Here is an 18130-nt window from a genome sequence, read left to right on the forward strand (position 1 = left end):
AGAAATTACAAAATGGTCTTGGATTATACACACAAATAAGAGAGACCTGAGCCACATCTGAGATTTCCCCTCCCTCATATTGAATTCATTGAGGACTGTAGTGTCAGAATTATAATTTAGAACTTTCCAACTTCATGAAATTGTTTAAGACAGAGTCTTGCTGTCTAGACTAGGCTGGTCTGAAACTCACAGGAGATCCACCTGCCTCTGCCTCTCAAGTGTTTGAGTTAAAGGCATGTGCCACTACCACACCAAGCAAATTTTAGAGGTTCATCTCCTGATTCATATAATCCATTTTAATTTGATTTATGTTTTCTCTTTGGGAAAAAAAAAGGGAGCCTTCTTTTTAGAAGTGACTAAAAGTTAAGACAAAAGGCTACCTTGTTTTTCTATTTTATGATTATATTTATTGAGTGTGCAATAAATGTAAAATTGAAATCTTCATGGATAACTAGGAAGGAACAGATAGAGAAGATACCACGTGCCATAAGTGAGTGAGCTTTGCAGGTGATATCCCGCACATGCACATGAAGTAATCCATTGACAGTAAGTTTGATGGGCATTAGGTGAAGAATTACATACTCCCATAAAACAGCTAGAACAGTGTCTAGCCTGTGGTAACACCTTGTCATGCTATCTCCTTCTATGAGAACTGAGTGATGGAGCCTTTCATACTTTAGGGTAAACACTTGTGCTGGAAGCTCCAGATACTGAAGTGTGTTCTCTTTGTAAGCAATTTCAAAATCAAGCATGAAGTGTTTCTTAGATCCTGTTTCTCAACATCTCAAGTTGTAAGTTTTGAAATCATCACAGATTAATCTTGGTGGTGCAAACTGCTACCTACACGCTATCTTATCTCAGAGCACTGGAATCTCAAAGTCCCTTGTACCTTCTCCCTGACTATTTATCCCATTACTAGCTGGGGAGAAAGACATTCCTGCATATTATGTTTGTGGATTTTACTCATCTAGAATGGTGGGGATGGAGCTGATAAGTGTCTGGACTTACCAATATGTTCACACAGGACAAGTAGCTGCAGCATTGATTCCTAGCCTTTTTGACAAGCATAGACCATGGGGATTGGCATACAGGTTAGCTGAATTCCTTTTATGTGAATCTTGCTGGAAAGCTGAATGTGGCACTTTCTGGTAGAAATGGAAGAGAAGCAGGCTGAGAAGGGAAACAGCAGAGGAAGAGGGAGTGGTTCCTGCAGCAACATGAGTACCAGTGTGTTAAAGGCTATAGGATACATATAGCCAAAGCTGTAAAATGAATGAAATGAGCAATGACATGTATTTAAAGGAAAAATGCATTCTTCATACCCCAAGTGGAGCCCATCTTATGGCATATACCTGGAAATGACCAGTTCCCACCAAAGAGCTCACATACAAGACGTTAACATGACTCAGTGTCTCAGCAAACACAGCAGGCATTGTATATACATCTGAACATCGAAGGTAGTGCTGAAAAAGTACCTATTTAGTATTCCCCCACAAAGATCACCAAAGGCAAGCATCAAGATGGGACTTTAGCCCACACTTATTAGCGGGATCATTGACTCATGAAGGAAGAAAATTACACAATTTTTAGCATGACTCATCACTTGCTGCTTGTTTTGATAGATGCAGTTGAAATCTCTGCTCTACAGATATCTAAACTCAAAGTCCACTTACCAAGAAATCATGCATTGCCTTGAATTCAGTAACTTATTTCCAAGAGCCAGCACTGCTTTACTCCGACCTGAACGTTTAATGATACGGAAAGATTTGCTGGAGCAACTGACCCCTCCTCTTGTGACTGTGGCTCCATGGAGGACAGCTTCCTTTCAAGATATTTCAGTGACAAATGTACTACTCCAGTAGGCTCCCCACATCACTGTGTGCCTAAGAATTGTCACCTGCATAAGCCCAAAGAAATCATTCTGTGCTTTATCACCTATCCCCCACGTTACATGTATTATGAAGTATCACCACCAGATGGCAGAAGTGTAACATGTTCAGATTGATGAGCGTCTACTGAGGCTGATTTTTTTTTTTAATTACTATTATTGCTGCTGTTGTGTTAGCATTTTCAGAGATTATTGTTTCCAAAACACAGGAAAAGAATGCCCTTGGGCCCAAAAGTGACGCTTATCCCTTACAACACGCTCCCTTTGCCTATGTGATTGACTCCTATGTCAATAGATAACACAAAGAACCTAGACTAAATCCTCCCTCTTCCAACTGAAAATGTTTCTGAAATGACTGTCTAGAAAATCAGATAATATGTCCAAGGGGTACTGCTGCTCAGCTGTGGACCTGTTCAATACACCAACAAGTGAAGTCATGGCATTCAGCTATCACGTGACATTCAAAGACTGAAGCTGTCTACAATACAGCACCAATAAAATACCTGTTATTCAAAGCTGCCGTCAGATCATTCTAAAAGCCATATTCGAATACAACTTCTGTTAGCATATCATTTGCTGAATGGCTAACTGCCTGTGGCAGCCCTAAGTACAGCATTACCCACTGGTAGAATTCTTCAGCTTGTACATTGTTGTTCCCTAACTCCTTGACATCCATTGGTGTTTTCAATGTCTGTTTTCAGAGGTATAGGCTTAGAGATGTTTTGGGGGAAATTCTGTCCCAGGAACTCAAAACGCATAGCATTCTCCCAGAGAATTCTAAGGAAGGCTGCGTACTACAGTATTTGCTGAGAATGATTCTTGTTCTATTAATAGCCTTTGAGGGCCAGGATATTAAGCCACTGAAGGCTTTCATTTGGGCTTTCTTTGTTGACCATGTAATAGCAGAGGCATTGCTGTGTGCTGTGAATAGGTTATGCTGCCCAGCCCACTGGGCTTTTACATAGATGTATGAATTTCAGGCAGTCTTCTTTTTGTAACTGGCCAACTCCCAGGAGGCAAAATGGAACTACCTCCATAAAGACCAATTTTATATCTTTCCTGAAACACTTTTAAGCCCCTTTCCCTGCTGTGGCATAATGTAGGTCGCCTTTGACCAAGCTCAAGAGAAAAGAGAATGAGGCTTTTCCTCCCATAAAGATGTCCTGAGTGCCGATGAGTCACGTCTGAGGTACTGTTGGAGAAGAACACCCCTCATCAAAAGCTTGCCCTAGGCTGTTTGGGAGGACCTGCCTAGTCAGCACTGGCTGGGGCTGCCTCCCTCTCACAGCTATTAAACTCAGATCTGAAAAGCAGATGCATTTGTGCAAGGGTTTGTGTTATTGTTATAAATTCTCACACACCCCAGGTTCTGAACAACTTCATCAGCCACCTGTGTATCATGCTGGTCTGAGAAAACAGAGATCTCAAGAAGAAGGCTTATGGCTTTGTCATTTGAGGAACCTTTATTTCCTGAGCCTTGCATTATAGTCCAAGTCACCAGGACTGGTTGTGTGATTGGTGAGGCTGTGTGCAAAGAGAAAATGCAGGGCCCTTTCATCAAACATTATTGCGAATTTCCAAGTGGTGACAGCATAGCATTAGAGTGAGTGTACCTAGCTGTCCTGTTCAAGCACCCTAGGAAGCTGATCTTTGAACAGCAGCAAAGAAAATGGTGTATGGTGGGTTGCATGAAAAATAAATAAATAAATAACCCACATGTGCTGGTTGCCTAGCAACTAGCTAAGGCCCTGAATGGGCTGACTTGCAGGTTTCAAGATACACCATCTTTAAATTCTGAATTTACAGCAACCTTCTAGTGGACTGATAATTTCCAAGGAAAAAAATGCTATGGTGGGAAATGGAAATGGGGAGGTAAGGAGGAACACATTTTTCTACTCTTATAATTCATAGCTAGCCCATAATTCTCCCTGATCCATCTTCTAAGAAAAAAACTCCTCATCAGTGAAGTAAAATTGGAAAAAAAATTGCAATTTCCCCAAAAATATAAACAATGTTTTCCTTAGAGAGTAAGGAAAGTATAAATTTATCCATACATTTTTAACACATTCCTTTATCAATTCCAAAACATTGCTAAGGAGAACTAGTTCAAATTCACTAAGCACCTATTGTCCTACAGATTACAGACATTAATAAGAGGTGGGTTTTATTGTTAGGGAATTCTGAATTGTTCAATGTCAGAAAGGGAATACATAAGATTTGCCTGTGTAGCCATGATCTCGTTTCCTGTCGTTGGTATTTCTCAGGGCCCTTGTGTGGCAGAATCAGAACCAGGCCTTCTGACAGGGAGCAAGCAGTTTGGGCTTTCCAGAAACAGCCACATTGCTATTGCTTTTGATGACACCAAAGTTAAAAACCGGTAAGTATTACCCTGCAACATGGCACAAGACTGATCACTGAAGCACTGAATATTCACTTAATCAAGTCTAATCAATTATGTGTAAAATGCCTAGTGTTAGAGTTCTATTTTTTACTTTACTCAATGAATTAAAAAACAAGTCTGTCTGCCTTGAACTCAAGTGTAGGAGATTCAAAACCCTGGACAGTCCCTGTGCTTCAGACTTTCTATCCTTCATGTACATCCTTGTGGGAAACCACTTTGTCTTAGCCCGAGGATGCTCTTGGTCTTGATTTTCCTTTCCACGTTTTTATTTGGCAGCCTCGCCATTGAGCTGGAAGTACGAACTGAAGCTGAATCAGGCTTGCTCTTTTACATGGCAAGGATCAATCATGCTGACTTTGCCACAGTTCAGCTGAGGAATGGCTTCCCCTACTTCAGTTACGATTTGGGGAGTGGGGACACAAGCACCATGATCCCCACCCAAATCAATGATGGCCAGTGGCACAAGGTAACATTCCCAGGATGGGATGCAGGTGGTCTTCTAAGAAGGGTCCCAGAGGCAACTCTGCACTGTTCCCTGACAGAACTGTTGTACCCATGTAGACCCTAACTCTAGAGTTACAGAACTATGACAGACCATACAAAAGGACAGTGGTATGTACAAAGGCCACGGTGTGAGAACATGTTTTGATGTGAGTAGCTTTCTGATTCATCACCTACAGGCTCACTGTGATACTACAGAGTCCCGCCATTGGTAACAAAACTGTGGATTTCAAGTAACTGTCAACAAACCAGGCTCTGGCTATTGCAAATGGTTCCATCTGTTTGATTGGGAATGAGAGGACAACGGAGTGCTTTCACCATGAGGCTTAGCCATATTCAGCTTAGAGAAACATGTTTGTTCCAAAACTGTGCATTCCTCTCTACTAAGAAAACAAGGCCAAAGTGTATGCTGGAAACATTAAGATGTGCCCTTAGACTTACCCCTCACCAGAGCACACACTAATTTGAAAATCAGGAGACTGAAAATCTCTGCAAGACCAAGTATAGTGGCCCCAAGGCACCATTTCCACCAAAAGCCATTGGCAACAACTTTAAATGTTGGCCTTAAACCCAGAAACTGGTGCTTTTGTGGGCACAGAAGGCTCATTTGCCAACTTACTCCTCTTTGGCATGACTGCAGGTAGATGATATGTGGTCTGATTAAAATAAACTCTCGAAATTTGTCTCTGCACCTGCGATAGCCTATTAAGTAAAGTTTCCCTAGGTAGACCAATAAAATGTTTAATTTTCAGAGTGCACTATTATTAGATGTTAGATTTGATATATTAACCTGCTTTGGCTTGTCATGTTGGAGAGAGAGCCAAAGCATAGAAGAAAATAGAATTATAATATAAACCTCCAGCCAATCAGTTTGTTACCCTGGAAATAAGACATGAAATCTTTTTGGCTTGGGGAAAAAATGTAGCAAATGAGGCTCCTGGTCAGAGAGATTTTGTCATTTTCTTCTATTCTATAGCTAATAGAACACTTAAGAGGGAAAATATAGACATATTGATGGACCACCAAGTTTAGTTTAGGAAAGGCAATTCATGTAGGATAATTGGCCTTAATAGTCAGGACAGATTTCACTTATAAAAGTTAAAAAAAAAAAAAAACCTACTTTCTAAATCTAAATAGATGTGTTTAAAATGTGGTGCTCTACTGTTCCAATCCTCTTGTAACTTGTTTTCCCAGCACTCTTAGGCTTCAGCATTTAAAGATCCACATCATCCATCAACTAAATGCAGACTCCCCAGACCTCGCATTTCTTCCCTTTCTCCTACACTCCTGTCATGAGTTCGCAGTCTTAGGTTTCTATCTTTCTCCCTGACTTCAGACCAGTCAGCTGTAACAGGAATAACAGGGCTCTCCTCTCCTCCCCTGATCTTCACACCCATGAGGATATATCAGGAGTCCCGTCTTTACCCCTCTAAATTAATACAGTACTAAAGGAAGAGCTGTAAACCTAGCTCAATGATGTATACTTATCTCATACCAGTGCTGGAGAGGCTGGGGCAATAGGATCTTGAGTTCAGAGCTAACCTAAGCTATGAAATGAGACAATATTGCAATAATCATGATTATAATAATCAAGACATGGATTTTGCAGCTCCCTTAGCTCTAAGGTAGAGCTATCACTCTGTAAAATTCTTAATGGCACATCTACCTCTGAAGCATATATCCACTAAGCTATGTTTGAAGTTTTATCTAAAACTTATTCAGAAAAAAAAATTGCATACAAAGTCAGAATTTGATCAACTCTATAAAACATATTTACCATCTAAGTGATATTATTTTCCCCTTGGAACTATCAGGAAAATGCTTTGTCTTGTGGCTTTGTTTAAGGTTAACATTGATGATGCCTCCTCAATTTGTAGATTAAGATTGTGAGAGTGAAGCAGGAGGGAATTCTTTATGTAGATGATGCCTCCAACCGAACTATCAGTCCCAAGAAAGCCGATATTCTGGATGTTGTGGGGATTCTGTACATTGGTGGATTGCCAATCAACTATACCACACGCAGAATTGGTCCAGTGAGTGTCTAATTCTTTGTTGATTATTTGGTAGAGTTAGTGACTTATACATTTGTGTATGTGTATGTATATATATGTGTGTGTGTGTGTGTGTTTATGTTTATAAAAGACACACACAGCCTTTATATTGTGATAGGCCTTAAACAATGCAACAGTTGGGTCATTTCCTAACCTCTAAGTGGTTAATCTACCTGCTATGAATTTCTAATAATCCCTAGTTATTTCTTACTAAATTCTGTGTTCTCTCTTGGCTGCCCTGGATCCAGTAGGGCAGCCCTCTGGGCTGTTCTCTCCCAGTTTCTTCGCATGGTGGCTATGTCTCTCTGCCCTCCACTCTTCTCAGGCGTGGATGTCTCTCCTTTCCTCTACCTTTCCCAGCATGGTGGATCTTCTTCTTCTTCCTCACTCCCTGTCCCAAGCCCCAGAAATTCTCAAAACCCACCTCTGTCTGTTCTCCCTACCTATTGGCTGTGGGCATCTTTTATTTACCAATAAGAAACAACTAGGGGCAGGTTCCAAGAAACTATGTGCAAACTCTCATGTAAGCAGTTTTTGGGGGGATACATAATTAACATTCCTAATATAAGCAGCTACACTGCTCTACTTAATTAGCAAGTGTCATTGGAGATCTCTCTCACTCCCTGTGTGTGTTTGTATGAATAATATAAACCACCCTTTTCATAACTATGGGATACTGCCTACCTATCAAAATTAAGAGTCTGGAGTGGTGGTACAAAAATGATCAACCTGAATTTCCAAAGCCAATGAGCTATAGTGGATCAGGATTATGTTGGTTCTAAATTCCATCACCCCTAAAATGTTTTATACAAACTTTCACATTTTGTTCATGTATTTTCTTAGGGGAGGGACCATTGCTTTCATTAGATTTTTGTTCCAAATACAGTAGAACTGACCCAAACTTAATTGTCTTTCTTTAGTAGAAATTGAAACATAGATCACAACTGAATGCATTGATAGTAAGGTTAACAAATTAGTCATAAAAATATGAAATAAGGAATGTAAGCAATGGGTCAAAACTTACCATTCTTACATGGAGTTCGCAGCTCTGGAAAGTCAATGGGCACGTACTGTGACCAGGTCCATTTTGGTCCCAGGTAGATGTATCCCTGCAGTCAAGCTTGATGTTGGATTTCTGTCCCCTGTGCTGTGACGTCTAGGGTACAGAGGACCAGGGCCAGGCAGCTTTGAGGTTCTAGGACAGCTAGCTACTGTGTGCAGTGCACCCCACAGGTGGTTATACTACACATAGAGACACAACATTTCTAAACTTGGCATCTGTTCATTCTGACCTGACTGCTCAGGTGACCTACAGTCTAGATGGCTGTGTTAGGAATCTTCACATGGAACAAGCCCCTGTTAACCTTGACCAGCCTACCTCCAGTTTTCACGTTGGGACATGCTTTGCAAATGCAGAGAGGGGGACTTACTTCGATGGAACTGGCTTTGCTAAAGCAGGTAAGCTACTTCTGCTTCCTTTCTGTTGAATATTCATGACAGACAAATGTTGACTTCTTGCCAGTGTCAAAAACTGATACTTCCCCAGGGTCCTGAGCTATTATTCTTCATTTAAAGCAAACATTAGTTTCTATAACTAACAAAAACATTCACATATGGATAACGAGGGCTATTGTTCAATGGTAAAGCACATGCCTACTATGATTGCGGCCCTAAGTTCTGTCTCTAAGAGCCAAAGCAAACCAACAAAAATTTGTTTGTGTGATTCTGATAAAAGCTTATAAGGAAAAACATTAAGTAATGGGAAGAAGGGAGAGTCTGTGCTACTTCCTTCAGTGGAGAACAATAGCAGCAAAATGAACCTTATTGAACAAGAAGGCTCACATGTAATATCCTTCTTTTTATTGTTCTCTGTCTGTCTTTCTGGAGATGAGATACCATCTTCCATTATTCCTTTAAAAGTCCTCTTGGGGTTCCCTTTCATCACATACATGTATGTGCTCATTTGTTGTTGATACTGACAAAAAATAGACCATTATGCCTGGCATTTATTATCACTTTCCAATATACGTCTGCATTACTGAAATTGAACATCACATTGGAAATGAAAATAAGCAGTAATCTTTGTTCACATAAACCCCTTATATTAGCTACTATAAGAGAATATTCATGACCATGAATCACACATATTTGTTCATTAGGAAAAGAATAATGAACAGGTAATGTGTGAATGCCAACTAGAGAAAATGAGATGTAATTCTTGCCTTTAGAAGTATATTATCAATAATAAAAAATTCAATTTTGGAAGAAATCACAAAAAGGAAAAAATTTAATACTATAAAAGATACACAGTATTCTTCATATTTACAAGAAAGAAAAATTTTGTTTAGAAGTCAGAAAAGGTTTTATGGAGGAACAGATATTTGAGCAAAGCTTTATTATATGAATTGAATACTTCTATGCAGTGCTGTGAAGTAGACATTAGAATCCTGTAACACAGGCTAGAAACCCACCTCTGTAGAAGACATAATTCTGAAAAACAGAAATGTGTCAGATGTGGAAACACTGAAGGATATGATGTCACCACTGGATGATATGTTACCCCAAAGCCATGTCACCTGCTGTAAAAGCCATTCTCTTAGCCAGGCTTGATAGGAGGATTCAGCTTCTGTTGCTTGTCATCCTATGTACTCTTGGTGTTGTACCAAAAACAGAAACAACAACAACAAAATCTCATCTCCAATTTCCAACAGCTCTCCCCATCCCTTCAACTCAAAGTAGGATACAATTTACCTAAGCCTTGGGTGGCTAGAGCTTCAGGTTACTTTGTTGGAAACTGTATACATTCAGTATAAGAAACTCAATATCTCTGTTCTTAAAAGCCATCCAACCACCCAATTCCTGGACATCATCTTGCCAATGTTTCTTTCTTCAGCTAAAGTACCTTATGTCATTCCTTTCTCCTCTTTACCTTTCACTTGCCCTTTTATTTTCCAGAATAGTTCAGCCCTTCTATCCTTTATTTTAAATCTATCCTACCTTTTCCATGCAAGCTCATCAGAGAACAAAAAGCACATCACAAGTACCACCCTTCAGTAGGGACAGATGTGGTCCACCTGGTAAATAGGAAGCTTAAAGAGTTTTCTTGAGTGCTTTCCCAATATTCTGTGAAATTCATGTAGTCTTAACTGTTCTTAGGAGATCATTTTATTGTTAAATGAAATATCTGAAATCCTTATATAAGGCCTAAATCTATGAGTCAGATATTAAAACATCTAGGAAATATTATGTCCTAGAATCTTTCCATTAAAAATTATATTTGCAATTTTTCAATTAATAAAATATTTAGGATGATCTGAACTCACCCCACTCACTGTTGAGTGGCTCAATAAAATTTTACTGAGTATCCACTGAAATGCCTTCCTTAGCCCAGCAGACTTTGGAAATCCTCATACCCAGCTTCAAGTGCCCTTGATTCAAATCCTAGTATGTGCACATTCATTTGGTTATCCAATGATTAAAGCTCCACTGTGTGCCAGATTCCTAGGCTTTACCAAAAGTAAAACAGTCTAAAGTCCTGGCCTCTCACATCAGCAACCAACACTCTAAATTAAAGAGCTGGAGAAGCCACAGGTTGAAATTAATTTGCCCCAAACTCTAGTCATTAATTTTTTCCCCAGTTGGTGGGTTCAAAGTTGGATTGGACCTTCTTGTTGAGTTTGAATTCCGTACCACAAGACCCACTGGAGTCCTCCTGGGAGTCAGCAGTCAGAAGATGGATGGAATGGGTATTGAAATGATCGACGAAAAGGTGGGTGAATGTCTGCATGTTCTCTCTTGAAACTGGCATCCCCACTCAGTTCTGGGTTGAGATCTTACCAGTTCCTTTACAGCAACTGAGCTAGGTTCCATCTTCGCTCTGGGTCATCACAATCTGTGTACACTTTCATCACACCGTCCTGTGCACCCAGTCATACTTTAAATGTGTCAATCCACACCACAACTGTGGACCAAGTGGTTTTGGACTCGAAGCTTTCAGTGTGATGCTCCAAGGACACCCACATCTATGCATCTAGTTGACAAAATTACTGGTGCAGTGGAAAAGGAGGCACCTCAGGTAATTTAAAAGCTGCCCACCTCCTGCATCACTGAGACCAGCAAGGTACCAGTTACTGTTTTTTACTTACAAGCACTCAGATATGTTCTTCCCGAAAGCAAACATAGACAAATGTACAACCAATAACCTAATCATAAATACCTCCTTACCCATGACTGCCTGTGGATAGCAACCTATGGGGAGATGAGCTGTAAATGTAGAAAGCAGGCTAAAAGAATAAGTAATCACAGTTTTTCTAAATGCTCATCCATGAAGATTATTCTTTCTGTGTCCTTATATTTCCCACCGTGGGGTGCTGGTGCTGCCAAGAGACATGATCTAAAAACCTGCCTTCCCTGCCATTCTCTCTTTCTTGCTCAAAGGATCCCATAAACAATTGAAAAAAAATACAAGTGCTTATAGGTAAAAAAAGGATTGGAAAACAGTCAAAATCCCCTAGTTTTGCTCAAATTTTCAAAGCCTACATTCCTTGCAGTCTCCTACCACGTGTGCCCTCTGTCATGTGATCCCCATCAGGCTCGTTACAGAAGTGCCATTTTTACAAACTCTGCTCAGTGTTCCAAACACTAATATTTACAATACTATATACTTTGCAAACATCACCTAGCCCTATTAATATTTTTCAAACATAACATTTCTTTCAACCACTTTGTCCATTACAGTTTCTAGCTGACTAATGTTTTTAATATTTCAACATGTTCCTTTTCTTCATCAACTTCAAAAGAATTCTGATGTCTCAAATTTCAGAGATCTTGCCATGTTACTAAAAACAGATTTTTCTCATTTAAACAAGGACTTCTAATCAAGCTCTCCCTTGTTGGAAATTTAACTGGCCTTCTGGCTCAAGTCTTTGGTACCTGTGACATGAAATGTGCCCCAAAAAGTAATTTATGTGACGCTCAATCCTATATATAAAATGAAAACCATGGAGGAGAAAGAAAAACAGAATTAAAGCACCAAAAAATTAAATTTATAAATAATACTTTAAAGTGTATGTGGAAGCCCATTAATGATGCTTAAAACAGCATCTCCTAAGTTTTGTGAGGTTCACCAAGAACCCTCATAGTCCACAAAATGTGTACCTGAAAAACTGTGGATTAGGTTCTGTTTTGGTGTAGGACTTTAGTGCTTTTTCCAAAATACCACAAGTAGCATGGCCAATGGCCAATGTTCCTGGGTCCCAAGCTTTAACTTCTAATTTCAATCTTTCTGCAAGTGGTGTACATCATGCACACCTATGCACAGGTTACACACACACAAAATGAAAGCCAGAGGACAGTGCATAGTGCTGTTCCTGAGGAGCTAGCCACCTTACAGTTTGAGATACTATCTGTTGCTGATTTGGAGTACAAAAAATCAAAGTGGGCTAGCCAGGAAACCCCAATCTGCTTCCCTTATGCTGAGATTATGAACCCATGACTGCCACATCTAGGATTTCCAAATTGGTTCTGAGGACCAAATTTAAAGCTTCAACTTAAGTTGAAACTAAGCACTTCAACTGTGCCCATTATATCTGCCCTGTGATGCTGATGTTTCCCACAAAGTAATGATAATCTAAAGTGCACCTTACACACCTCCCTCACCTCCCCTTAGTCCTCAAACCTTCTCATAAACAAGAGTAAGACATCCAAGAACTCAGAGCCAAGGATGAGCACCCGTGTAGGTAAGCAGACTTGAATACTTAAATAAATTAACCAGTGCGTAGCAGCTTGTGTTCTCTGCCTGTCAAGTACTTTACTAGTCTGTTGTTTTGAGAAAGGCTGAGGGGGCTCCAGTTGTGTTCACTTCAGCCTCTGATGTTTCACTGTGTGGGCTGTGGAGCCCTCCTCTACTGAAGCCACCTGTGACAGCTGGTCTCCCTACTTTCCAGCTTATGTTCCATGTGGATAACGGAGCTGGCCGATTCACTGCGGTCTATGATGCTGGGAGCCCAGGCCATATGTGCAATGGACAGTGGCATAAAGTCACTGCCAAGAAAATCAAAAACCGCCTTGAGCTGGTGGTAGATGGAAACCAGGTGGATGCCCAGAGCCCAAACTCAGCATCGACATCAGCAGATACAAACGACCCTGTTTTTGTTGGCGGTTTCCCAGGTGAGTGCTGGTTATTCCAGCATACATGTCCTCTGCGCCTTATGTTTGTGGTTTTAAACATATTTGTATAGCCATGTCCAAGAATGTGTACTTGCTTCTAAGCTTTAGAATCTCCTTCCATAAATAACACTTAGCCTAAAATTACCAGTCTGTAAAATGAGAGGACTATTTATTTAAACCACATGGGACTGAAATTTTTATAATCACCCCCAAGGTTTTATCCAAGGGGAGGCTAAAGCTAAAGGAAATGAATTTGCCTTATAAAAGATATAAAACATTAAGCAGCAGTTGAAGCCAGGATCATGAGGGTTTTTCCCCCTGGTTTTAAAATAAATGTATCAGAGGAATCATAAAAGGCCCTCCAACTTATTTCCTCTCATTCTAGAACTCTCCAGGTTAAATATAGTTAATTCCCCACATAGGTTATTAAAGAGGTTATATTCATAGTACAAGGGAACCCAAGCAATAAATCTGCAACAACAACAAAAACATCAACCCACTGGTACATTAAATTCAGCATATGAACTCTAAGGGGCCAGGGGCAGGAGCTGCTGAGCAACAAGTCTAGTTTTATCCAGTTTTATCATTGGAGTGACCCAGACTCCTGAAATAAAATTTCAGGATTCTGGAAGAAAAGCTTAACATTGCTTCTGAGGCATTCAGCATAGGTTGACAAACAAAAGCAATTAGAGGGGGCTAATGGTTTCCTTCCAGAGTTACTTTTGGCTGTTGTATTATGTGCATAGGTGTTTTGTCTGCATGTGTCTGTTGCAGTGTGTGTGACTGCTTCCAGGGAAAGATAGAAGAAGGCATTATGTCCCCTGGAACTGGAATTAGAGTGGGAAACATCCTAGTGGGTTCTGGGAATTGAACCCTGGTCCTCTGGAAAATCAGCTAGTGCTTTTAACCACTGAGCCATGCTTTTGGCTCCAGAACGTGCTTTTGGTTTTTGTAAAAAGATCCACAAGTGTGCATTTCTTAAAACATTAATAAACTCATAATATTTTAAGGGAGACAGTGCACCTCTCTGCCAACAGGCTGTGAAGCAAGATCCTCTTAAGGATTTAGAAAGCTTGAGAAGTGTTTCTGTTTATTGCTCTAGTCAGGGTCACAAATTTGGGAAAGCAGAGCCTGAAAATGAGGCAGAGTTAACAATTGCAATAGCCAGTTTTAGTCAGAGAATCAGGCAATTTACACTCTGAAGATAAAGAATTGCACGAGTAAGGTATTCAACCAAGAGGATAAGCAACACGTGGCCGAAACACTTTTCCACATAAAGGCCAGCTTAACCATTTAATTGCACAACAGCAGTAAACACTAATTAGTCATGTGAAATCAACTCACCCCTATCCTATACACCTGTGAGGAAAATGGAGGCATTCCCAGAACAATTCCATGTTTTTGAATAAACCGAGATCACAAGGCTCTTGTTTTTGTATTCTTACAAGCACCCAGAATTCTCCTCACACAGTTCCATTCCTGTATTGTGTTGCAACAAGCAAGACTTGTTAATTTTTAAAAAATTCTACAGGCTTCCAACCAACCGAACATTTGGGGGATTTATTTTTGCAGTGTTAGAACATCCCATGTCCTAATTTAATATTAGAAGTATTTTTATAAATTTCTTTGCTTAGTTAAATACAACTCTATAAGATTTATTATTGTTGTTTACTTATGTCTTAGTGTTTCATTGCTGTGAGGAGACACCATGACCAAGTCATCTCTTCTAATAAAAAACATTAAACTGGGGCTGGCTTACCAGTTCAGAGACTGTCCATTATCACCATAGTGGGAAGCACAAGGGTGTCTAGACAGACATGGCGCTATAAGGAAGAGTTCTACATTTTGATCAGAAAGCAGCCAGGATGAGGTTCCTTCTGCACTGGGTGGACCTTGAGCATTAAGAAACCTCAAAGCCCACCTACACCGTGACACACTTATTTCAACAAAGTCACATTTCCTAATAGTGCCACTTCCCATGGGCTAAGCATATTCAAACCACCACAATTTATTTTCTTATGCATTAATTTTTGAAGTAGGTTTTTACCCAGGCTACCCTAGAACTTTGGTTTTTCTTTTCCACCAGTAGCACTGGTGCCATAGGCATGTACCATCAGACTTGGCGATAATTGTATAGTTTGATTTTATAACTGTAAATGTGTTTATACCAAACCAAATTATTTGTTTGAAGTTTCCATACTTTAGTCACTCATAAGAAGTTGATAATTCTCTACAAATCATTTAACAAGTCTCCAAGCAATATCATACAGTTTACAATAGACGGTGTTCCCACTTAATCTCAAATTAGAGATTTGACTTGAAAATGTGATTGTAAATATTTGATGTAATGGTGTTTCAAAAGCAAGGCTGAGGGAGTACTAACCTGGTGATAGGGTGTTTGTGCAGTGTGCACAGGCTTCTGGTCTGGATTCCCAGCATTTGTAAAGATGAGAAACAAAAGTGAACCCTCCTATGTCTTTTCAGGTGGCCTCAATCAGTTTGGCCTGACCACCAACATTAGGTTCCGAGGCTGCATCCGATCTCTGAAACTCACCAAGGGCACAGGCAAGCCACTGGAGGTTAATTTTGCCAAGGCCCTGGAACTGAGGGGTGTTCAACCTGTATCATGCCCAGCTACCTAGTAAAGATAAGTTCAATCCTGAGAAGAATTCATCAAAACAAGTATATCAAGTTAAACAGTATACACTCTTATCATATTAATAAAACTAATGTGTGCATATACATAAAATTCTTGCTGCATTGTGTCAGATGGTGGTGATTCACACAACTGATTGAATTTTAATTCAAGTTCTCTTTCAAGTTTGTGATTATTAAACCAATTATTCTAAATAATTGCATGTTTTGTATGATTTTAAAGATGAAAGGTAACTGACCATGAAATGAATTTGCAACATGCCCTGAAGTCATCATATGAAAATGAATTTTTTTTAAAAAAGAGCTCATATAATTTATGGATTCACTTTAAAAGGAGACAACATCTGTGAATACCTCTGCTATCCTCTTCCTAGTATGTTGCCTGTTGGCTTTGTGTTCAAGTCACTGAGACGACTGGGTTTTGTACTTGTGATTGAGAGGCAGTCAGGACCTGCAGTCCCTGTGTGTGCAAAAGCATTTCCCTAATCCAAGTTCATTATTAGAGCATTTAACTAGTGCTACAAGCGAATATTTTTTCATGCTGGAAGTTAATACTATAGATCAGATTCAGGCCAGTGAGCTTGATTACTTGATTTTCTTGTTTGATAATGATTTATAGGCTTCCAGAGGAAGCCAGAACCAGGCTACAGAATGACAATGAGGCGCTCAGCTCCTGCTACTGTATTGAGATCAGTACATAAGACTCTAGGTTCATAAGAGGGAGTGACAACCTACACTCAGAGAGAAAGAGTACTGACAGGCATGTGTATTTATCAGGAGACAATCCACTAGAAACTTCAAAGACATTTACCTTGAATCTTTCTGAGATGTACTTTGACCCCACAAATTCACATTGACCTACCAAAAATGTGTGTGTGAGAGAGAGTTAGAGAGATAGAGTTCAGCCATCTTCAAAGGGGTGTGAGAACCAAGACTAGCCAGGATTTTATTCATCAAGTTTAAAAGGAAATAGTTCAATTGCCACCTTCAGAAGAAATTGTTGTGATTTAATAATTCAGAGCAAGGAAAACATTGGTTCCCCAACCTTCCTAATGATGCAACTTTTCAATATAGTTCCTCATATTATGGTGACTCCCCCACCATAAAATTATTTTCATTGCTATTTCATAACTGTAACTTTGCTACTGTTATAAATCATAATGTGAATGTCTGATATGCCACCCTGGTGAGGTGAATTGGTTGAAAACCTCTGATGTAAAAGACTTGCCTAGTTGTTGTAGTCCTTTGAGCTCCAGGAGAGTTAAACTCCTCTGTTGGTGTTATCCACCAGGACAATGAAGGTCCTACTTTCTTAACTGTGGTGGTGAGTACACACACTACACGTTTTACTGGTATCCAGTTGCTCTCTAAGATTTGTCCACACAGTCTCGTTTCATTGAAACTGATTCTCAACGTAAGCTCAGATTTGAAAACTATTTCCTGGGAAATATTAAAGAAAAAAGGGAAAGAAAGTGTGGTCAGATACAGCTGTTTTTATTGGGTCTAGAACAGGAGGGTTTTTAGAATCCTTCCCAGGAAGAAAATCATTACTATTAAGAAAAAAAAATAATGAGCCATGACAACTGAGTTTTATAGTCATTTGAAATTCCTACTTAGTTATTTTTGAACACATAAAAATTATATTTAATCTAGATGCCTCCTCATCAGCCTTTAAGCCATTAAACTCTTTGAAATTCAATGTGACTTGAAAAGGCAACCATTACTTCTGCAGTGAACCTTGACATAAATTGTTGGATTTATTCTGGATACTAAGTGAGATAAACACAAATAAAGATGCCTTTCTTAAATCAGAATGGTACATAAATTTGAAAGCCAAAGTACATGACTGACACTCCTACCATAGGTAAGTACCACTGAAGTCAATTCTAGGTAAGTACTGAGGAAGGGAAGGGTTGAGTGACCTCCAAGATGAATGCAGTTCCACGATTCCAGCCAGATATCACACAGAAATTATACGTGGATTTTGCCTTGTACTAATTAAGCAATTATGCTGAGCAGGGTCATCTCACACCCAGTCTACATCTGAGTCTAATATATGACTGAGATGGAAAACTCAAGTCCTTTGCCACCTCCATATTTTACTGGGTGGGACTAAAGGGTAGCCTGAAGCGTGACAATGAGCTGCAAGTTCCCCATTGGTACAATTGTCCAACGTGGTCCCAGAAAAGTAGCTGTGAGGGCAGAATTCAGTCTATCAGTCTTTAGCTACATTTCCATCATCAAAAAATTTTACCAAAGAGTTGGACCCATGACTCTGCCTAAACAGAGCTTATCAAGATTTTAAAATCAAAAATCTTATGGAAGGCAGAAGCTTCTCCAGTATATTTAATTGCCCACCTCAAACTTTAACTTTTACTCCACAGTACGTTACAGTTTTTTAGTCAGTCCTTCTCAGCAATTTTCCTGTCTCCTGTCACTGGGCAATCATAGACAAAAGCTCAATAG

General features: G+C 39.7%; 1 protein-coding gene across 1 annotated transcript in view; it reads left to right on the top strand.

Annotated features, from left to right (window-relative positions):
• The window catches only part of LAMA2 (laminin subunit alpha 2), a 551725-nt gene extending 535876 nt beyond the window's left edge, over positions 1 to 15849 (top strand). The window contains exons 57-63 of the mRNA XM_080929510.1: positions 4153 to 4265; positions 4566 to 4755; positions 6668 to 6823; positions 8146 to 8299; positions 10480 to 10610; positions 12787 to 13009; positions 15494 to 15849. Of these exons, the coding sequence (XP_080785636.1) occupies positions 4153 to 4265; positions 4566 to 4755; positions 6668 to 6823; positions 8146 to 8299; positions 10480 to 10610; positions 12787 to 13009; positions 15494 to 15651 (1125 nt within the window). The 3' untranslated portion in view covers positions 15652 to 15849. The remainder of the gene's footprint in view (positions 1 to 4152; positions 4266 to 4565; positions 4756 to 6667; positions 6824 to 8145; positions 8300 to 10479; positions 10611 to 12786; positions 13010 to 15493) is intronic.
• Positions 15850 to 18130: the final 2281 nt, after the last annotated feature.

The sequence above is a fragment of the Micromys minutus genome (genome assembly GCF_963924665.1).
Source record: "Micromys minutus genome assembly, chromosome: 15".
Lineage (NCBI taxonomy): Eukaryota > Metazoa > Chordata > Mammalia > Rodentia > Muridae > Micromys > Micromys minutus.